The sequence below is a fragment of the Rhinopithecus bieti genome, unplaced genomic scaffold (genome assembly GCF_001698545.2).
Source record: "Rhinopithecus bieti isolate Rb0 unplaced genomic scaffold, ASM169854v2 scaffold_3527, whole genome shotgun sequence".
Lineage (NCBI taxonomy): Eukaryota > Metazoa > Chordata > Mammalia > Primates > Cercopithecidae > Rhinopithecus > Rhinopithecus bieti.
The window spans coordinates 635,013-658,541 of NW_016804488.1; the positions used below are offsets into that span (position 1 = coordinate 635,013).

The 23,529-nt window shown below is 40.5% G+C and overlaps 1 protein-coding gene across 1 annotated transcript in view; it reads left to right on the forward strand.

Moving 5' to 3' along the window:
• Nucleotides 1-23,529, forward strand: part of ABCA13 (ATP binding cassette subfamily A member 13) — a 503,546-nt gene that overhangs the window by 38,613 nt on the left and 441,404 nt on the right. The window contains 7 exon segments of the mRNA XM_017868548.1: nucleotides 109-260; nucleotides 2,016-2,044; nucleotides 7,599-7,762; nucleotides 10,178-10,308; nucleotides 14,538-14,671; nucleotides 19,426-19,590; nucleotides 21,061-21,260. Coding sequence (XP_017724037.1) covers nucleotides 109-260; nucleotides 2,016-2,044; nucleotides 7,599-7,762; nucleotides 10,178-10,308; nucleotides 14,538-14,671; nucleotides 19,426-19,590; nucleotides 21,061-21,260 — 975 coding nt within the window.

The following is a 23,529-nucleotide window of genomic DNA, read 5'->3' on the forward strand; positions in this document are numbered from 1 at the left end:
AAAAAAAAAAAAAAAAAGAAAACAATTTGGTATCACGAATCTTAAAAAATGCCAAGGAAACTTATTATTGTTAAAGAGCTTCATTTGCAGTATTTATTCTGTTTAAAGTTTGTCTAGGTTCCAAACTGCAGCTGACCCCAAGAAAGTCAACAACCTGGCCTTTTTAAAAGAGATACAAGACCTGGCCGAGGAAATTCATGGAATGATGAACAAGGCAGAAAACTTAAAAAGACTTTGGGCAGAAAGATCCAACACTCCAGGCAAGTAAATCTCTCATAACTGTGACACTACCCACTTGGACACAGCTTAGGGAGAGCTGTGGAGGCTGTGGGAACCCAGAATGTTTTAAAAACGCTGAACTCCTGCCTGTGCTAAACTGTCATTGTGAGTCTTTGATGGATGAGGCCAGCACCTGTAGACGGTTGTAGAGGGTGGAGCTGGATTCTCTCTCCTCAACCCCCTGGAAAGGCACCTTGTGCAGTGCACACACTGCACAACCTTCAAAGGGCTGCAGACCATCCTGACTTTGTCTCCACAGTTACCTTCTCACCACTCTGCCTACTCCTTTACACTCTTCCGCTGTTGTCTTCCTTTCTTGCTTTCTTATTCTGTTTTAAAAATCTGTCTCCACCTTCCCCAAACACACACACACACACACACACACACACACATTCCCAATTTGTTTTCTCCTTCTTGTATATTTGGATTGGTCTTTTCCACGTAAGTAACGCTTTAAGACTGGCCTTGGATGATTTATTTACTTTGAGTACAAGTCTTTTGGATTATTGGGGTGAATTATTCCCTAAACAAAAGTAATTTCTGTTCATTATAAAGAATATCCACATTATAAATGGCTTCATCTCATTTATAAATCTACAGTAGGGAAAGTTAGGATGGATAAAGATCTTAGAGAGTTTGGCTTACAAACGGAGAAGTTTGCACCTCAGAAGTAGGCAGCCAGTTGCCTCTCTTCACATCCCTGAGTCATTGCCTACTGCGATATTTGTTAATAAATGGGGGCATTCAGTTAAATTTGAAATTTAGGTAACAAAAATTTGTTACTGTATGTATGTCCCAAATGTTACATACTTTGGTAAAAAATAATTTATTTCTAATCTGAAATTGAAATTTAACTGGAGGTGCTCCGTTTTAAATTTGCTAAATCTGATACTCCTAAGTATACAGCTCCAACTAAAATTCCTATGTAATTTTTTCTTTCTTCATGGAGTATATGCAAAACCATGAAATAAGGAGTTTGGCGGAAACATGAAGAATGTGCTTCCCAAGGCAGATGGCATTATGTGATATTTTTAAGAGACAAAATAGCACCTTTGTCCAGGATGGGGCAGGGCTGGCCATGGCCTCCCTGAAGGCTGATTTCACAATGGACCCAAAATGTATCAACAATAGACCAGAATAGTTTCAAACACCGAAGGATGGAGTTCTTATATTATACTCTACTATGGGATCATTCTACTTGTGTAAAATTTGATTTTCAAATGAGGCTTTTAACATGTTGTTGAAAAAATAATCAAATTTTTTTGAGATGAAGTCCCCACTTTATTTCTAGTTTTCTGTTATTTGAGTCATTTTCTATGGTGTATGTAACTTACAATAATCTGAAAAATTATAATTTCACTTTTTTCTCTTCAAGTTTTCTTTCATGTTTTCTTTTATAAAAAATGTTCATTTATTCCCTCTACCCTATCCTGAATTTTGCAATGCCCAGTGAAATTAGATAGTAATAAAATAATACAATACCCTTTGGCAAATTGTTGAAATTTGGTTTACCAGTTAAATTTTTTCCATGAATATACTTAGATTTGGAAATCTACTATAATAGCTTTCTTCAGATAAATCTTATGAAGATAGATTTTTTCTTCAATTTTGGTGTATTTGGCTTTTGGGCCAGTGCTCTTGGATACTCCATTTGACTTTAGAAGTAAAGTAGACATTTAGCATGTGCTTTTTCATTGATGATTGAACTAATATCTCTTAAATCTTCTTTATTATAGATTCTTCTTATGGTTCCAGTTTTTTTACAGTAAGTATCTTAGCAATAGTTTGAAAATTAGTCTTCAGAGACAGAATGGTTAAGTTTACAACACTGAAGTTTACGTTCGCAAAGAATTATTTCTAATGACTTGACTTGTATACCAATTGTGTAGAAGCTGGATTTGAGAGAGCTAAGATCTTTGTAAATATGGACTAAAAGACAAGTTTGAATTTTCTGAAGCAAGGTTCTGGGCCTGTGAAAAGCAGAGGTGAAACCTGAGGCCGGCAGGTGGTGGGCGATCCACAGAGTTGCTTTGCAAGATGGCTAAAGAGTCTATCTGATCCCAGGGACGGTCTGAGATTTGTGCTTGATACCTAAGCGGTGATTCCCTCGAGGCACGAAGCCCTCAGTTAAGGCACTAGTTATCAGCAGGGGATGATTTTGACCTCCAAAGGATATTTGTCAATGTCTGGATGCATTTTTGGTTGTCACAACTGTGCACCAATGGGGAGGGTAATATTAGCCTCTAGTGGGATGAGGCCAGAGATGTTGCTAAGAATCTTAGAAAGCACAAGACAGCTTTTACAACAAAGAATCATCTGACCCAGAACATCAGTAGACCGGTTGAGAAATCTCAATTTAAGGTGAAACCTTGACAATATTAAAAATTCTTCCTTGCTCATACTGCAGTACCAGACACTGACTGACTGTACAGGCCTTTGTAGTAACATCGCACTAACAGAAGCACCTGAGTCTGTATCTGTTTAATTCTAAGAAAGATTTAGATAGCTCAAAAAAAAAAAGCCATAAAACCATTCAGAGAAAAGTAAAAGAATAGGGCCAGCTAATGAATCCTGGAATGAAGCAGGAATGTCAGTGTATCCATTAAATAATGACACTAGCAAAGAGTATTGAACAAACACTTAACTAGGAGCTTTCTGATGCAACAGGTCAAAAGGAAAATATAGGACACACACACTCAAAGTCTTACAGATAATGAAAGAACTTAAAAATAGAATAAAGCATCATTTAAATGATTACATTAGCATTTAAAAAAGAAATTATAATACTTGATGCTTGTGATGTTGTAGCTTAGTGATATAATCTCATATGGTTGTGACAATAAAAAAAAAGATATAATAATTTTTGGAAAAGCAACTTGATTTTTTTTGCCCCTGTAATTGTTCTGAAAATTAATGTTATGTATAATACAATAGAAATAAAAAGCTGTATGCATAAAATGTTCATTGATAATGATGGATAATTTGAATTTCCAAGGTAAGGTGACCTTGATGGGCTTCTTAGTACAGTCACTTAATAATAAGTATGGTATGTGGAAAATGAGTATGTTATTAGATCAAGTGCAAAAAACAGAGGACATTATCATATCCATCGTATGTTTGTGCTGTAAAAACATTTTGGTACAAGGAGTGGAAGAAAAGTGGCTACAGGAAAGCAGTTCTATTTGTTACAATGAAAGATTTCTAGGTTGCTTTTTTCTTATAGAATTCTGATGAAGATGTTATACTGTTTGATTTTCACTGAGAGTGAAATGGCTATCTGAATAATCTGAGCAGAGAAATGGTGGGACTTGAAGTGGGAGTCCATGTAGGGAATCAGCTTATCCTTCTGTGCAACAAATGAAGGTCTTTCAGAACAGACGCACAGTTAATGAGGGAGGTAGTGAGATGCGATGGTGATTTTGATATATTTTGGAGGTAAAATCAGTAGGATCTGTTGATGAATGTGAGGTAGGTTATAAGAGAAAGAGAAGAATCAAGGATGACTCTGTGTGGTTTGACCTCAGTTACTGGAAAAATGGAGTGGTTGTTTACTGTGGATAGGGAAAGACTGAAACAGGTTTTTCCGAGGGGAGGGGAGAAGAGGGTAAAAAGGAAATCAGAAATTGATTTGGGGGCTGTTAGTGAGATATCCAAGTGGCATTGCCAAGGACATTGTGGGAGTTTCCAGCTTGGAGCTGAGATAAACTCTTTTGGCTGGATATATAAATTTAGAAAGTGTTGGTGCATAAATGACACTTCAAGGCCATCAAGGGAGAGTGTGTTGACAGAGCAGAGAAAGTGGACTGAGCACTGAGCACTTGCATTTGAAAAAGATTGTCAGGCAAGGAGGAAGAAGGTGAGAATGTGGGGTGTCGTGGAAGCCCAGGAAGGCAATTTTCTAGGAGATGGGGATGATCCATTGTCTCAAGTGTGGCTGATTGATCATATAAGAAGAGGACGGAGAAGTGCCACTGGGAGTAGCAGCATGGAATTCATTGGTGATGTTGACAAGAAAGGCTTTGATGGAATGATGAGGGTGAAAGACTGATTGGCATGGATTTAAAAGAGAGTAGGGGCACTCTGAGCTCGGTGGCTCATGCCTGTAATCCCAGAACTTTGGGAGGCCAACGTAGTCCAATCACTTAAGGTCAGGAGTTCAAGACCAGCCTGGCCAACGTGGTGAAATCAATTTTCTACTAAAAATACAAGAATGAGCCAGGCATGTAATGGCGGGTGCCTGTAATCCTGTAATCCCAGCTACTCGAGAGGCTGAGGCAGGAGAATTGCTTGAACCTGGGAGGTGGAGGTTGCAGTGACCTGAGATTGTGCCACTGTACTCTAGCCTGGGTAACAGAGCAAGACTCGGTCTCAAAAAAAAAAAAAAAAAAAAAAAAAAAAAAAAAAAAAAAAAAAAAAAAAAAAAAGAAAGAAAAAGAGAGAGAGAGAATGGGGGCAAGTAAGTGGAGACAGAGAGTGTATATGACGCAAGATGGTAGGCTGTGAAGCAGTGAAGCATGGGGTGGAAGCTGCTGGGCATTGCAGAGGTCTTTGGTGTCTGCTCCCACCCTGCTGGCTCCCTAATTTCTCCCCAGCTAAGATGGACAGTTCCCCGAGAGCTCAGACTCCTGGTCACAGGGGCGAACGTCAAACATGTGCTGAGAGTATTTTGCTTTCTGTTCTTCCCTGAAGTCAGTTCAGCTTGAGAGGGCAGGGGAGCTAACAATCCCATTGCAACCCACAGCTGGGGTGACCACCAGACTCACATTGCCTGGGACTGAGAGTCCCTTGTTCCAGAAAACGTCTCAGTCCTGGGCAACTGGGGAAGGTGGGTCCAACTTCCCCCAGCAATGGATCAATTCTGGGCAGCTCCTTTGTTCCTGAGAGGTTTTGAGGATTCAAGCCAGCATGGTCTGTGCAGGTCCTTGATGGCTGTGACTTTTCCCTCTTTCCTGTCTCATTCTTTCCACCTCCTCAGCTCCTTCTTCCTGGTACCATTTCCTGAACAAGCCACCTATACACAAATCCTTGCTGCAGGGGAACCTAAACAGAGACAGGAGATATGGATTTATTTTCCTTCTTTATTTTCTTTATTATTATTATTTTTAGAGACAAAAAATGCTCTGTCGTTGAGCTTCAAAATCCTGGGCTCAAGCCATCCTCTGGCCTCAGCCTCCCTAAATATTGGGATTATAGGCGTTAACCACCGTGTGTGCCTGCCTGCCTTCCTTCCTTCCTTCCTTCCTTCCTTCCTTCCTTCCTTCCTTCCTTCCTTTCCTACTTCCCTTCCATCTTTCTTCCCTCCTTTCCTCCCTCCCTCCCTCCCTGTTCAGTACAGATGGAACCATTCATTTTTTTCCCTAAATTTTTTCAATCAATGGTTGATTGAATCCAAGGATGCAGAACACACAGATATGAAAGACTGACTGTACTTCATTGTGTACTTCTGAAAAACAAGATCATTCTTGTACATAACCACAGTACAACTATTAGAATCAGAAAATTAACACTAATACAATAGAATTATTTAACCTACAGACTACTTCCAGATTTACCAATTGTTCTAATAATGTCCCTAACAGCAAAAGAACATCTTGGATCATGTACTGCATTCAGTTGTCCTGTCTTTAGTTTCCTTTGTTCTGGAACGGTCTTTCTTTGTCTTTATTTCATCAGGATTTTTGAGTAGGTAGCTTATTTTGTAGACTTTCAATTTTGGTGTTGTCTGATGTCTGCTCATGATTGCATTTGGGGTTTTGCACTTATGGCAGGAATAGGTTGTGTTTTTTAAGATGGCAGATAATAACATGCTGATAGGAATGAAACAATAGAGGGGAAAAGAGAAGAGAGTTGCTGGACAATACTCTTGAGGGGTGGGAGGGCAGGAGGGCTGAGCTCAGTCTGAGGACTGAACCACTGAATTTGACTGGAGATGGATTTCTTTCTTTTTTTTTTTTTTTTTGCCAGAAGAATATATGATAGATTGTGAGAGGAGAAAAGAGTTGAGTGGGTATGCCAGGGAAAGGTCATTCAGGGATGGACCAAGTGCATGAGGGCAATTGGGACAAGAAAGAGGTGTTGGCAGAATGGAATATGGGGCCTGGTAGGGCTGAAGAGTCATTAGAGTTGAGGAACTGTAGAAAAGGAGTGGGGTTGGTTATCGAAAAGTGAGGTGCATAAAGTTGTAGCTATTGATAATGAAAATCAAGATTTTGACTAGAGAAATGGGTGATTCAAGCAAGTGAAAGAAAATATCACTGGATGGAAGGGAGATCAAGTAACAGAAGGGATGTGAGGATCATGAGATATGGAAATTATTGAGAATGGTGGCTGAAGTCATGCTGAAAACATGGTAGTGTGCTGGAAGTCAGAACCAGAATCCTCCATAAATGGAAGGAGCTCATTCTGGGAGCTTCCCAGGACCCTGCTGAGTTCTGAGACCCTCTCATCATTCCACTGAGAGTGGTGTGAGGAAGAAGGAGTGTGTCTTGTTTGGAGTAGTTGGATCTCTGGAGAACGCTTCTTTTCTTGTTTGTTTAACTCTATGTCATCTGAAAGATAAATGCTGTGACTTTTATGAGTGGTCTAAAATGGAGGATTCACTTTTATTGAAGGAATGGGAACTAGGCGGCGAGAAGAGAGCCAGCAACTGTGGAGCCAGGAACACAGAGTGTGGGGGAGTTCTTACTGGGATGTCATGGAGCGTTGGGGTGTTTTTCTACCTAGAGAGAACATGCAGGCTCAGTGAGGCACTGGAGATCCATGTTCCTTCTATTTTTGCACTTAGCCATTCTTGGCATATAATAAGAAAGCCTCAGTTATCTACAGAAATCCAAAAGCTCTATACCATGGGGCCAGCTGCATTTGCCTTCTGACCAAGCCATCAGTGCTCACTGAAATGTTGGGTTTTCTTGTTCATATTTGAATTATTCTCTTTTCTTTCATCATTTACATGTAAAGAACAGATCATTACATTCTTATCTAGGGTCTATGTCAAAGACTTTGTTGCTTCAAAAACTGTGGAAGTTTGTACAGCTTGTTACAAAAACTGGCCTTATTTTCTTCTTACCCCATCCATACCTTTTCCCCCCCTTGTCCATATTTTTAAGCCATTTAAAAAAACCCTCCAACTGACCAGGATAGCTTTAACATTGTGTTCAACATAGTGGCAAATCTGTTTAATGTAGTGACGTATAAAGTGTGAGTTTCTACCAGGAGAACGTCTGCAATTTTGTACCTTTGCAGCATCTGTCTCTCTGTCTTATTTACTTTATTCATAAAACTCTAGAGGAAAACTTTTGGTATTCTTTTTTCCCCATCAGATGGATCTCAATAAGACCGAGGAGGTAATATTGAAACTGGAAAGCCTCCACCAGCAACCTCATATCTGGGATTTTCTACTGTTACTGCCGAGACTACACACAAGCCATGATCATGTGGAAGACGGCATGGATGTTGCAGTGAAACTTCTCCAGACTGTTCTGAAGTAAGTGAAAAAGAAAAACTTATCTAAGTATTGATACGTTGTTTTTTTAACCTTATTTTTAAAATGGGAAATAAAAATTAGTAATTGTTGGATTTAAAAAAACTTCACAATAATGTTACCTTGAAATGACAGGATCTTCTGCACCTCCACGTCTGTCCCTCATCTGTCTGTGCACATATTTTATATATGGGCAGTGATGTTGTTCAGAGTGTGTGCCCCCTGATTTAAAAAGTTAGTGTCATACTTCAATATTTCATATGTTGTTATAGTTTATAAATGGCCATTTTTAATGGCTGCAGCATACATCATTCTGGTAAAGTACTATATACCATAATTTACTTAATAAATTTGGCATTGTATTTTTGGGTTTTTCTAAGTTTTTCACTATTAGAGATAGCCTTGAATGTAATAATGTCAACTAATTTCTTAAGAAATTATGCCATAGTTGCCCAACATAACATTCAGAACTGATAAGTTCAGTTGCTTCAGTTGTGTAATTCAGTGAGCTGGACATTGGTCTCCTATGCTGGATCTGACCTCCATGTTACATGGGGTGACCTTTGGGAGCATCCCTTCCCGTGGTGGGCTTCTCAAGCTTTAATCAGCATGGCCCTCTTTTATAAACAATTGAATTATTTTGTGTAAACCCATTGTATGAATAATGGGTTTTATTATTTTTCAGTAGCAAAGATTCATATTCTTTTCTGATTTTTAACGGTTATTTATTCTATCTGCCATTGGTGAGAGCGACCCACATCACCCTTAGCTAGGACAAAAAGGGCCCTGTCCTGGGGACTATGCTTTGGGGAGGTCCCCACTGTGGCCTTCCCTGGACTGTGCCTCTGCTCATGGCTCAGAATGCCCATGGGGTGAAGGAGATGTGTCCACAGAGCCCACACACCCTGATTCCCTCTCACCCTGGAGTTCCCTTATTTAATGGCCAGAGCCTGGTGAAACCTCTTTCCTGGCCCCTACTTCTGAGGGCAAGTCTTACCACTGTACTGTGCCTCCTCCAGCCCAAGGGTAGTCTTGGGATGGCTGCAGCCATCGGCAGGAGTGTAGGGTGGGAGGCATGGGTGCTGTTGGGCTTCATAGGCTGGAGGACCTACCTATGCGCACTGAGGCCTCTTAAGGTACAGACCAAGCTGAGGGTGGGGAGCACATAGGAGAGGAATGGGGTGAAGGCTGGGGCTAGGGACAGGTGCTCCCCAAACTCCCACATTCTGGTGCATAACTCTGAGGATCAGAAAATTCTAAATTTGAATGTAGCTTTCAAAGTTGTTATGAAGATCTATTTGCCAATGTAGGAAAATGGAACATATTTTGATAGTTAGTTAGCTTGATTTACAACTTAAGTATTTGAACATATTTGAAATGCGTCCCTTTGTATTCTTGCCCAAAGCTCTGACTGTGTTAGCAGTGAACAATTGAAATAATTGGGCTATTCTGAGAGACACAAAATTTAAAATGAGAAGATACTGATGACAGTTGTTGAACCATATCAGCTTCAGTATAAATTGTATTTCCATATTTTGCCTCAGTGGCATGACATCAAGAAAATCTGCATTCATAGAGACAAGTACTTGCAAGTGGTACCAGGTTTCAATGATATATCTTATAATCCTGGGATACTCTTCAATACACAAAGTTGTCATAAAAGATTTTTCCTGATGAAAGTCTACAAGGAAATAATCTGTTTGGAAGCACAGCTTATGACTGTGTTGGTCTCATGTTGCTAAAATGCAGATATATTACACCTTCTGTTGAGTGCATTTTCTAATCTACAAATATAAGCGTATTTATTTATAAAATAAAATATTAGTATTTTAAAAATAAAATTATTATCATGTATATGTAGATTCTCCCTCCCCAGAGCTCCTTGTTCTTTGAAAGAGTTTAACAGCCACTGATCAACCCTTGACTTATTCAGATCCATAGGTTAAGACAGGGTGGAGGATTGAGGTACATGGTATTGCCTCCCAAATATTAGACTGATTATCTGAACTTGAAGCAGCCAGGCTGACTGTTTATTTGCTTTTCTAACATAGCAGCTCTTTGCACCCTGGCTGGCCTCATCAGCTGCCCTATGGCAGGAAGAATCAAGGCCGCGTATAAAATAGCACTTATGGCAGAGCCAATGCAAACTTGAGTTCTGTGTCAAGGGCAGAGTGAAAGATGGCCTAAGTTCTCAAGTGTTTCAAGAGAAGACCTTACCTCTTACATTTAGTTACTAGTTCAGGGAGTTAGGGTCACATTAAAGCCACAAAGAATGCTGACATGTAAATGGTCCAGCCACATCTTGCAACAGCACTAGGGTCCCAGTCCATGGGATGTAAGTAAACCTAGAATTGATGCTACTTGTTTTGCTAACTACCCACTCATATTGCTTTTTGTTTTGTTTTGTTTTGGTTCTAGTTCCTTAATATCCCTAGAAGATTTAGATTGGCTTCCACTCAACCGAACTTTTTCCCAGGTTTCTGAACTTGTATTGAATGTGACCATTTCGACACTGACATTTCTACAGCGACATGGAGTAGCAGTCACTGGTATGGGTGCCTTGTAGCTATTGCTATATTTCAAAATGTTTCACTACTTAAATTCATTGACAGTTGACATAGAGCTAAAATGATGTTCCAAATGATTTAATTACAATTTCAAATTCAAAAAAGAATCAATTGTTTCTGTTAATACAAGACAAAAACAGAATAAACATTTGGAACTCAAAACTGAATTTGACTTTCTACCACTGTTGAAATTCTGCAGTCATTGCTAATATAAATGATATTTTAAAGTTAAAATTAACTGATTTTAAAATTCTTTGACTTTATTTCTTCTAATATTAGACCTATCACTAGTTCTGTGATTTTAATCTTTCCCTTCTCTAAGCTTCTATTGGGAGGAAATATTTTAAAAATGACAAAGCTACTAAGAGGAGGCAGCTTGATGTGGACTTACAGAGTCCCTAACTAAATAAGCAGCCCTACCACAGTGAAGGGAATAGAATTATATAGCTCTTTTCTTGACCCAGGATATTATTATTTCCTGAATTGCCAACTGAGCCTGAGCATTTTACTTTTAATTCCCTTCTTTTCTCTATTTTTCTATTTTGACTGTTTCTCTAAGGGAAATACAGTGAGAGAACAACAAAGTTGGAATTCATCCACTCATCCATTCATCCATCCATTTTTCCACTCATCTGTCCATCCGTCCACCCACACATCCATTCATCTATCCATCCATCCATCTGCGTACCCATTCACCCACTAAACAACCCATCAACCTCTTTATATGTCTATCCATCAATTCATCCATTAATCCATCCATTCATCCACTTACTCATCCATTCATTTATCCATCCATCTACCTCCCCATTCATCTACTCACCAACCCACCAACCCATTGATCTATCCATCCATCCATCCATCCATCCATCCATCCATCCATCCACTCACTCGTCCCTTCATCTATCCATCTAACTCCCCATCCACATACTCACCAACCCACCAACCCATTTATCTGTTCATCCATCTATCCATCCATCCATCCACTCACTCATCCATTCATCTATCCATCCGTCTACCTCCCCATTCATCTACTCACCAACCCACCAACCCATCCATCTGTTCATTTATTTATTAATTCTCTCATTGAATAAACAATGAGCACTTCCTGTGAGCCAAACACTTCCCCAGACAGTGGGAATAAAAAGCAGAATAACACCCAGTTCTTCAATGAGAACACGTGGACACAGGAAGGGGAACAACACACACCAGGTCCAGTCATCGGGTTGGGGGAGAGGGAAGGGAGAGCATTAGGACAAATAGCTAATGCATGTGGGGCTTAAAACCTAGATGATGGGTTGATAGGTGCAGCAAATCACCATGGTACATGTATACCTATGTAACAAACCTACGTGTTCTGCACTTGTATCCCGGAACTTAAAAAAAAAAAAAAAAAAGACATAGTTCTTACTTTCAAGGAAGTCATGTTTAGTAAAAGAGAGAGATATGTCAATAATAATAAACAAACAAGCAAACAAACAAAAAACAAAGACAACAGAGTGAGGATCTGCCATCTGCTTCAGGAAAAGCTTCAAGGAGGAGTTTTGAAGGGTGATTAGGACTCAATCAAAGAGATGAGGGAGCATTTCCGGAAAGAGAGAAGACTGTGTGAGCTACTTGGGCTTGCTGAGAGCTGTGAATGTTTGACATTCAGTGTGTCTGAGGTACAGTGGGCAGTAGCAGGGGGTGGCATAGAAAGGGAGCTCAGGCCAAAACACCAGTGGGCAGGGGAGCAGCAGAATTAGATCTGCATTATAGAAAGACACTTCTGGGCAGGTGTGAGGAGTGGATTGGAGGCACGCAGGTCTGGGGTTCAGGATCCTGGGATCAAGTCTTCCATCAGCCACTTTCTCCTGAGGTCTCAGTCTCCTGAACTATTATTATTATTTGAGATGGGGTCTTGCTCCGTTGCCCAGGCTGGAGTGCAGTGGCGAGATCTCGGCTCATTGCAACCTCTGCCTCCTGGGTTCAAGCAAGTCTCCTGCCTCAGCCATCCAAGTAGCTGGGACTACAGGCATGCACCACCATGCCTGGCTAATTTTTGTATTTTTAGTAGAGACATGGTTTTATCATGTTGGCCAGCTGGTCTCAAACTCCTGACCTCAGGTGACCTGCCTGCCTCAGCCTCCCAAAATGCTGGGATTACAGGCGTGAGCCACTGCGCCCAGCCCTGAACTATTGTATAATGAGATTGTTACACACAGAAATTTCTATAATCCCATTCAGAATTTTGCTGCTTCATGGAGCAAACTAACATAAAACTCTCTATTGCCCCAAATTCCACCTGTTGCTTCTTTCTTCTTGTTGCTTGTGACTCAGCACAGTGAGACCCACATAGAAAGGTTTTTTTTTTTTTTTTTTTTTTTTTTTTTTTTTTTTTAGCTTTCTGTAAGAGACAAGCTAGTTCATTAATGTTTAACTCAATTTTCAGGTTAGGTTCATTCCTCTGGGAACTATTTCTTATGCTGAGAACAAAACCCAGAGGTGTGGGGCGAGATGAAGAAAACACCTCATCGAAATCTTCCCAGTAACCTTAATTTAACAAACTCATTTAGAAGCTCAAGTTTTTGTATATCATCCAAATTACAAAAACCAATTTGCCTTACAATTGAAAATGTAATTACCGTTAAGAATGTAATTAAAATATACAATTTTCTATTAACTCTCCAGTGAGTCAAAGCTAAGGAACACTATTACAAAACATACTTTGAGAAGTAACTAAAAATTGTCTTCATGTCTCTTGTCTCCAAGATAAATTCTTTTGCCTGATGAGCCAATTCCAATGTGAAGAGGAAGGACTGAGTGGCCTCATGTGGCTTTAGGCTACTGGTCCAATTATGTTATGCACTGAAACTGTTAATCTACACATTCTGAATTCTCTGTTGTTTAGCAACAAATTTCTGAATCAAAGTTGTCTTTCACTTTTTGAGAAAGATTTTATACTTTTATAAGTATGCTACACTGATGTCACTATTTTGTCTCTCCTCTCTGGAACACTGTAATTCTAACACCTTCTGAGACTAGTGGAGATTAATAGTTACAGTTCAGCTTCGGGAGCCAGATCTTTTGGGTTTGAATTGGAGGCATAATCTAATAAGTGGGACTCTAAGAAAAAGGGGACAATTACCTCATAGTATTGTTAGAGGACTAAGTGAGCCCTCCCATGGTATATTCTTAGTCTAGGTCCTCGTACCTCTTCAACATACAATAAATGCTTGTTTTAATCTCAGATACCAATTTTTTTTCCTCCCATGATGCCATGTAAAGGCAATCAGACTGGAAACAAAAAGTCTTGTATTTCTGGGATTTTCCCCATTTTTAATACCTTCCTGAAGTCCCTGTTCACTTGGTCTGTCTTTGTAAATGTCATGGATTGTGCTTTTTTTGTAGACCTCACTGCAATTATAAGGATCCTATGAGATAATGCATGTGAAAATGGTTTAATAGTGGCTGGCAGGTGAAGGGACTCAGTCAATGAGTGTTGAACCATGATCTGCAACAATCTAGTTTCTAAATGAAGGTTGAAGGTTCAAACACAGCTTGAAATGTATGTGTTTTCATGTTTGCAGTTGCTGAGGCATACTCCCCAGAGATTTTGTCTTACCTTGAGGGTCTTGGATTTATATTTTGAATGTGTCACTTCTGGATAGTGCCATGGGTTTTTTGGGTAGCTCATGAATTTGATACGTTGATAACTTGAATTAGGGGAACTTTTTCTTATGACTTCAAATAATTATTGGGAATACAGTTTTAAAGACTCCATAGTATTTTATGCTGTGAATATACTATAATTTATCCTTTCCCTTGATACTAGACACTTAGCTGGTTTTCAATATTTTATCAGTATAGAACCAATAAAATATTGTCACACCTTAATTTTTGTTCAGATATCTGATTAAGTTTCTTGAGAAAGATTTTTAGAAGTGAAATTATTGGGTTCAATGACTTGAATTTTATAAAGCTCTTGAAATATGTTTTAAAATTACCCTCTGGAAATGTTGCAACCATTTGTGCCAGGGAGCATGGGACACTTCACCATTCTCTCTATAGCAGCAAGTGTTTATTCTGTTTGCTTTTTCTATTTGATGCCCAAATGGTGTTTGGTCTTCATTTGCTCTTCCTTTAGAGGTGAAAAGGTATTTTTTTCTGAATTACATTAGACATATCAAAATATTCAAACAACTGATGGTGTAAATCTTCTGTTGTTCCAGCAGAGCCAGTTTACCACCTGTCCATGCAGAATATAGTGTGGGATCCACAGAAAGTCCAGTATGATCTCAAATCCCAGTTTGGCTTTGATGATCTTCACACGGAACAGATCCTGAACTATTCAGCTGAACTAAAGGAGGTACACACGCTTGACTGCTTCTCACACCGCTGGGTCTTTCCTGGAGACTGGATCTAGAGCATGCTGCTGGGGCAGAGTGAGTGGGTGCCACGGGAGAGGCAGCCAGACAGGAGAGTTCCGCTAAAACCCGAGCTCCTTACAACAGAAGACACCCCTGCTGTCTCCAGCTTTTCTAGAAGTGTCTCTTTTCTCTTACCATGTAGTTTTATCCCAGAATGGAAAGGCAGCTTGGAGGTAATATGACACTTGATTGCTCTGGGAACTAGCAGTGGGAGAGGCCAGGTCAAGTGAGGGTGTGAGATTCTGAAGACAGTGCTAGTGGGGTCCAGGTAGGAAGATGGCGCATCCCCACTGTAGTGAGTGGGGATGCAAGTGGGTGAATTTCCAGGTAAAGAGATAGTTTTCATTAGAAGAGTAGGATCTGTGGGTCATGAATGCCAGCTGGGTTCACCAAAGTTGAGCCTCTTCCCAAACTAGGTGAAATAAGGGAGTTGGACTGGATGATCCCCAAGACCCAGTTCACTGCTGGTATTGCTGAGGTTCTGGGAGGCATCTAGAGTCCCTTTGGTCACTCCGGCCCACTTGTAGGCACTTCTGTTTTGCGTGGTGCAGGTCCAAGAACTATGCACCTGGAGCTTTTGTCCATAGACTCCACATCCAGGGTTAGAGAATTTCTGGTGCAGCTCCTGGGTCAGTGTTGAGCTAGGAATGTTTGGAGAGGACCCACTGTCTTCTGTTAGGATCTCAGTCCATGCTGGGTGTGTAGATTTTGCTCACTTCTGTGTGAGTTCCCCACAACCTGGTCTTCCCAGATAGCACTTTTCACATTTCAGTGCAGCTAGTTTGTGTTCAGACTGTTTCTTTCAATATTTAGACTCTGGATCTGTGCTCTCAGTCTGGGGGGTTAGATGGTTGGCTGTAGCCAGCAGACCCTCTTACTGGCTTGGTGTTTGAAAAATCAGTTCTGCCAGGTAGGTTTAGGCTTCACCACAGTATACTAAATTTTGTGTTTCTTGTATCCCTAGCATAATTTTATTAATCATCTCACAATTTTATGAACTATCTACCTACCATAAGACTTGAAATTGTGACCCTTGGGTTTTCTCATGGATACTGATGTAGATGGAATATGAAACCCCAGTTGGCTGACTTTTATTCTAGTTTTCTCCATCTTTATGATCTGTTTTCTCATTATATTATAGTTTGAGTAAACTATGTAAAACTTTTACCTTAGAATGTTAGATATATTGAGATTAGAATTAAAAGGAAAATGATCAGAAAATACCACTGTGTATATCAACAAAGCTCCATGGAAATTGTACATCATATATGTGAACTTTCTGTTGCTGCTAAAACAAGTTACCCCCAACATAGTGCCTTAAGGCAACCCACATTTTCTTTTCTCATAGTGTTCTGGAGGTCAAACCCCTGAAATGATCTCACTGGGCTAGAATCAAGGTGTCTACAGGGCTGAAGTCCTTCTTGAGGTCAAGGGGACAAACTGTTGTAGGGGAGGAAAAATTATTTTTTTCTCTATTATTCCATATTCAATGGCTGGAGCTCATGAATTAACCTGATAAAAGACAGATAAACAAGAGGAAAATCAGTTATTATGTAGGTATGTAAGGGAATTCACAAAGAGAAATATATAGATGTTCCCTGACACCCATTCTGTTTTTCATTTTCAGTACAGTATTCAATAAATTACATGAGTTAATAAATACTTTATTATAAAATAAGCTTTGTGTTAGATTATTTTTCCAGTTGTAGGCTAATGTATGTGTTCTGTTCACAGTTCAGGTACACTAGGTTAAGTTTGGTTATGTTTTGAGGTTGGGTGTACTAAATGTGTTTTTGGCTTATGATATTTTCAAGTCATGATGGATTGATAAGGAAGTAACCTCATTGTAGATCAAGGATCATCTGTATTTTAAGGAAGCAGCCAGATGATTAAGGCTTATACACCACCCAAGTCTATCTAAACAAAGGAAAGGGGGTTTTGGGTTTCTAGGTAGCAAGGCAACTTATGGGAAGGTGAAAGGAGGAAATGTACAGTGAATAAGTTATCCTGTTTTGCAGAGAAATCTCCCAGGTGATCAGAGTTATTTGGAGAAGCAGCTCTCTTTCTGGTAGGAGACATCTTTACAGATGAAAATTATCTTAATAATGTAAATTTTCCTTATAAATGTAAATTTCCTTTACCAAAAGGAAATTTATACTCTATTTTTAAATAGTCGTGGAGTGGTAAGAAGTTTTTCCTGCCTCTGCTGGTTTTCAGTTTGTCTTTAGCTCAAAATAACCCATGTGCCAAAGAAACATATTTTGGGGTGACATATTCTGTTTTCTTGCTTTTTCCAGCTTCTAGTGGCCATTCACATTCCTTGAGTTTGAGCCCCTTTCTCAATAATCAAAGCCAGCAATGGCAGGTCTAGTCCTTCCCACATCCCATCACTTGGGCAGTGACATTTTTGCCTCCTTTCTCCAATAAGAACCCTTGTGGTTACTTTGGGCTCACCAGGTTACCCACGATAATCTCCAATATCAAGGCCAGGTGACAAGCAGCCTTAATTTCATCTGCAGCCCTAAATCTCACTTGCCATACAACATAACATATTCATGGGCTCTTGGGATTGAGACATGGACATCTTGGGGACTATTGCCTGCTTCTCACCATTTGTAAGTGTAATTGCCTGGTGGGCTCTTCCTGCCAGCTGCACAGACAAAACCAATTCACTGAGACTGCACTATTGCAGTAGAGAAAGGGTTTAATTAATGCAGAGCTAGTCAAGGGAAGGAATTGTAGTTATTACTCAAATCAGCCTCCTTGAGAACTCAGAGGCTAGGGTTTTTTGTTTTTGGATAATTTGGTGGGCAGGGAACTAGGAAATGAGTTCTCCTGATTGGTTGGGGATGAAATCACAAGGGTGTGGAAAAATGCAAAAGTCTGAAAAATGTCTCAAAAGACCAATCTTGGGTTTGACAATAGTGATATTATCTACAGGAGCAACTGGGAAAGTCACATATCTTGTGATCTTTGGCCCCATGACTCCTGAGCAGCAAGGGATTATAGAAGGCTAGCTAGGGGCCAATGGCTGGTTATCATTTAGCTACACCTACATTTTAGCAGCATTCAAGCCCCTCCCATAATCTTAATCTTGTGGCCTTTTATTAGTCTTACAAGGGCAAGTTCTATTCCTGAGAAAGGAGGGGATTCATCTTAGGGAGGGACTACTATCAACCTTGCTAAAAAGTTAAACTACAAACTAAATTCCTCCCATGGTTAGCTCGGTCTATGCCCAGGAGTGAGCAAGGACAGCCAGCCTCTGAGGCAAGAAGCAAGGTGGACTCGGCCACGCTAGACTTCTCTCACTCTCATAATCTGCAAAGATGGTTTCACAGGGCCCTTTCCATCTGCATCAGCCTGTGCTCCTAGGCCCTCCCTGGGGTCTACCTGACTCCTGACCCCACCACTCTCTGGGCCTGCAGGGAGACTCAGCACATGCTCCCCTTGCAAGAGAATAGTCCTCCTCTTTCCCTGCCTCTGCTTCCCAAATTGGAAAATGATTTATTTAACCTCACATCCTCTGTGGAGCTCCTATGACCTCACTTCAGCCTCTGCCTCTACTCCTTCAACCTTCTATAATAGGGCATGTCCCAGGGAACCTGATGACTGCACATCTGCCTCTCATAGACTGTGAACATCTGAGTGGGGACTCGGCCTTCTCTCTCTAACATGATACATGGTATTGTTGATTATTTTTAATTAAGGGAAAAAAAAACAGAACGAAACATCAGGGACCCTATGCTTTGACAGTCACAGGTTAATATTTTAAATCTTGATCCTAAAGGAACCTGAAAGTGAACACACGGGACTAAAATTAAGCTTTTTAGACTTTGCCATTGTTTAGTTAATTCAGGCTGTTATAACAAAAGACTATAGATGGGGTGGTTTGTAAACAGCAGAAATTTATCTCGCTGTGTCCTCACATGGTAGAAGGGGTAAGGGAACTCCCTGGGTCTCTTTTATCAGGGTACTAATCCCATTCATAACAGTTCACCCTCATGATCTGACCAGCTCCCCAAGGCCCCACCTCCTCATACCATCACCTTGTGGGCTAGGATTTCAAAATATGAATTTTGGAAGGGGGGAGTCTACAAGCATTTAGACCATGGCAGTCATCAACAGAATCTCTTAAAGATGACATTATAATTGTTGTAGGGGAATGTGCTTCATTATAACACAAACATAAGTATTTACAAAGCAGTGTTAGAGGAACTGTGTTGAAGTTCATGTGTAAAATAAAGGAGATTTGGTTCAAAAACGTTAAACAGTTTCTGAACCAGGATCTCAATTTGAATCTTTCCAATTGTATCCACGTTTGATAATCAGAAAAGAAAATATTCTTGGCGAAACAACTTTGTTAATCCAAAGTATCAATTAAACTGGGCTGACCCATGTTCACTTTTGGCCTGAGAATCAAAAGAAACAAGATTTGATGTCATTTCCATGTCCTTGGCCTGGAGAAACAGCTGTTCCCATTGTTTGCGGATGAAACTGAAAAATGTAACTTTTTTTTTTTTTAAACTACCAAGTCTTCCCTCAAGGTAAATCACGTGGATATCATCACGTGTTACTTCTTCAATCAAGCAAATGTAAGAACTTCTACTATGACAAGATCGTGGTGTTATTGTTAGAAGAGGAAGGTTCTAGGAAAGGACCTTTACATCTAAATATTTTTTCATATTCTTGTCAGATTCCCACAGACAGCTCTTTGGAGAAGATGGTGTGTTCAGTCTTGTCCAGCACATCAGAGGATGAAGCTGAGAAACGGGGCCACGTTGGAGACTGCCACCCCAAGTGGTCAGAAGCCAAAAACTATCTTGTCCATGCAGTCAGCTGGCTGAGAGTCTACCAGCAGGTGCTGTCCCCTGTCTATATGTTCTGTTCAAAGGTGTGTCAGTTTGAGTGTCCAAATCCATTCTCCTCCCCTGCCCCGCCATGTTGTTTACTGTTGGATTGCATGTCCCTCCCAGGAAAGGGACATAAAATGGCCCCACATCCTGGCCATTGAGTGCACTTTGTCCCATGTGCATCAACTGGCTCCAGCTCCATAGGCCTAGGCCCTCAACACTCATCACCAAACAGTCCATCCTAGGCTTGCACACGCACCTTGGCAACTCAGAAGTTCCTAGACCCATGCTCCGTTATTGGTGCATGAGATTGCCCTGGAGTACTTTGACCAGCTCTTTGGATATTTGCATGCTAGCATTCAGCATCCTTCTAGCACTTTGAGCTCTGGACTGGCCTTGTCCCTTCACTCTGGTTTTGACCAGAAGCTCTGTGCACAAACAGTGACTGTGATTTCAGTGACCATAATTTAACAACATGAAGGAGGCTCTAGTCTGTCTTTATAGAGATGTTGGTGTGGGGCAGAGTGCCTGAGTGATTAGACTGCTCCTGGTCTCAGAAGCTCACGGGACCCTGGCTGTTTCACAGCTTTGTGCTTCTTGGGGAGGTTTTGGAGACTGTGAGGCAGAGCTCCCCTGGCAGTCACTTCTCATTTGTTTTACCAGGTTTTGCTATCTCTCTCTAATGTTCTTCCTTAAAGAACACACCTCTTTAACTTTGTCCCCTGCTAATATGTGTCATGTATAAAGACCAAAATCTCAAATAGTGGATAAAACATCATTAAAAATATATAGGTGTTGTTGTCTGCTTCATGGCACTGCAGTCACCCAGCACTAAAATAATCAAGGGACAGTGTTGAAATGACAAGCATCCAATGATCTAGTGGACACTCTTGCTTTGTGCATTATCTGGGTAACATAACTTGTGGTTAATTGAGGCGTAGTTAGCACACATACATGCACATCAGGCACCTCCCCATGCTATCAGGCTTGGGCAAGAATGATCTATTTTTGTGTAATGTTGATGATAAACCACATTGCTAATTGACTTCAGTATCATCCTCCCCATGTCCATGTCATAAAATGGCACTTAGTAACTATGTATTAACTTTGGTGTATACTTAAAAATATGCAAATATATTTATGTTATCCTAAATATGTCCATTTATGTTTTAAATTATATTTCATTTGTTTAAAGGTGTATGTTATTCCCTTCTCTCTCTTTTTTTTCTCTTTGGGGGAAAAAAGAGAAATAAGGCAGAGATATATAAAGTTGTGTGCCTCCATTGTTGCAACGGGAAACCTTTAATTTCTGAGTAGAAATAAAATCATAATGCAATTGCTAACAGACATTTTAATTTACCAAAAAATAAAGATTGGCTGTCTGTCATCTAGAGTGGTCTGTTAAAATTTCTTAACTACATACTATTCTTTCCAATTTGCTGTTATTAATGATAGTGTTTTTGTTTCCGAATTTGTAGGTGTTCGATCGGTGGTATCAGGGTAGTCTGCTTCCGAAGACACTCGCAGGCATGGGCCATAGTCTGGAGGCTGTCAGGAATCAGTTTGAAGAAGAGAGCAAGCCCTGGAAGGTGGTGGCAGCTCTGCACACTGTGCTGCTCCTGCTGAATGATAGCTTGGTGGCAGATGGCCCAAAAGAGAATCATACATTTCCAAAGATGTAAGGCGCATTTCCCCGTTTGATTATTGATTAGGTGGATGACGCAGAATTTTAAAGAGTGTGTGATGATACAGAAGGTGTTAGGAATGCATTCTGTAAAACTACAGCTAAACAATGAATTTCTAGTTAGCAAATGGGAAATCAGAGGCTTTCATTGTGGACCATCACCAGGGTAGAAGTCTTGGCAGCACTCTGGATGCCTATTCAGAGGCTGCAATACACCGAATATGGGAGCAATATTTGAGAAGGTGTCAGTTTCCTGGATTTTAGATTTTATGTCTGTGGCATTTGTTTAAAATGAATAAATACATTTCAGAGGCATTTTATGTACAGAACTACCTTACGTGAGTAGCTCTTTTCCTAGAATCTTCCTCTTCTAAAATATGTTTTATATTTACTTAAAGATTTTGTATAGTTGAAGCATTTACGTAAGGTCTAGAAATATTTTAGAAGTAGGAAATGGTGGAACTTGTTTCTTCCTTTTTAAAGATAACCACAATTTATTCACCAAAATAGCCGACTAGATCTTTTCCCTCAGTAGGTGTGGCAGTTTGTAGTAACTTGAGTCTTATTATCCTTCTGAAGTTAAGGCTCTCTTTGGAAAAGAACAATATGATTTCTCAATATTATCTCAAAAATGTTCATTTCAAACCAGGTCACACAAATTCTTGCTCTCTGTGTACCATGAAGGAGAGTTGTGATGACAGAATTGGACAGGACCATATTGTGTTATTATGATTACTTAAGAAATAGCAATTCTAAACACTTTGAATTCTTTCATCTATTCTGGAACTGTTAGCAAACAGGATCTTGCTTTCAAAGGTCCTATTTCCTAACTTTTACTTACGAGATGTTCTGGGGCATGAGGTGATGGTGCTAGAGGCAGCAATACAGTTCCCCATCGGAGCCATAAAAGCTGCAGGAGGATGGATGCAGGGAGCCAGCAAGGATGCCCTGAAGCAGTGATCTAGGCAAAGGGCAGGGACAAAACATCTATCATAAATGAACAAATGCAGGGACATTGCATTGGGGATATTGAAAACCTCCCTGCTGGTCTGTTACTTAATGCACATAAATAGAAACATCACATTAAGTAATTATCCCACAAATCTCGAATGCCCCCTGTCACTTTAGCCTAGATTTTGCCTGCTCTGTGCCAGGCCAGGGGATTGAAGCCCCAGGAAGCTGTATCTGGCTCTTAGTCCTACAAAAATTGGGGAAGCTGAAGACTACACCACACTCTAGGTACAAAGCTAGGATAGCCCTCATTCTTCCGCCCCCATGTATAATTTCCACACGTTCTCAGTGCCAGGAGGATGAGGCCCAAACACTGGCTTTGCTGTTCACCTGCTGTTTTTTTTTTCTTTGTTTTGTTTTGCTTTGAGACAGAGTCTCGCTCTGTCACCCAGGCTGAAGTGGGATGGTGCGATCTTGGCTCCCCGCAACATCCACCTCTCAGACTCAAGCGATTCTCCTGCCTTAGCCTCCTGAGTAGATGAGATTACAGGCTCAAGCCACGACTGCCCAGCTAATTTTTGCAATTTTAGTAGAGACAGGATTTCACCATATTGGCCAGGCTGGTCTTGAACTCCTGGCGTCAAGTGACCTGCCCTCTTCGGCCTCCCAAAGTGCTGGAATTCCAGGCGTGAGCCACCACACCTGGCCACCTTCAGCCTTCTCTAAATCTTTCTGAGATTTACATTCACCCTTAGCAGAAAACTGTGTATCTTTTATCATTAGCTTTGGTCCAAGAAACCCCATCCTTTTTTTCCTACCCTGTCTCCACAGCCAATTGTTCATATCTTTTTCTTTTCCTAAGCTGCAATGTTCACCCAAAAGAAATGGAAATCACACCAGACTCTCAATTTTCTACTGAGTTCTTCATGCCAGTATAGACTGCCTTTTCTTTTCCAGGTTCTGTCTGGTTCCTGCCCACATCCCTGCATTCGGGATGGCTGAGGTGTGGGAGCTCTTCAAACAGGCTCTAGCAGATAGTGTGGATTTTGGCAAGGCGAGGACTCACAGAGGTGCCTCTGGGCCCTCCAGCAAGGACTCGCCCTTCAATGTTGCACGTTGTTGTGAATGTGAAGTGTCTGTTCACAGATGTGGGGGGAATAGTCCCTAGGGTCTGGCCATGTGGTAACCCTGCTTGTCAGAGTTTAAAGAGACTTGACAGTAAGCTCCAGGTTCCAAGCAACACAGCATTTCTTTTTTCCTTGGGGAAAATAAAATAATCTCTTTCTCACTTTCTAGTTCTTTCCAGGAGCCA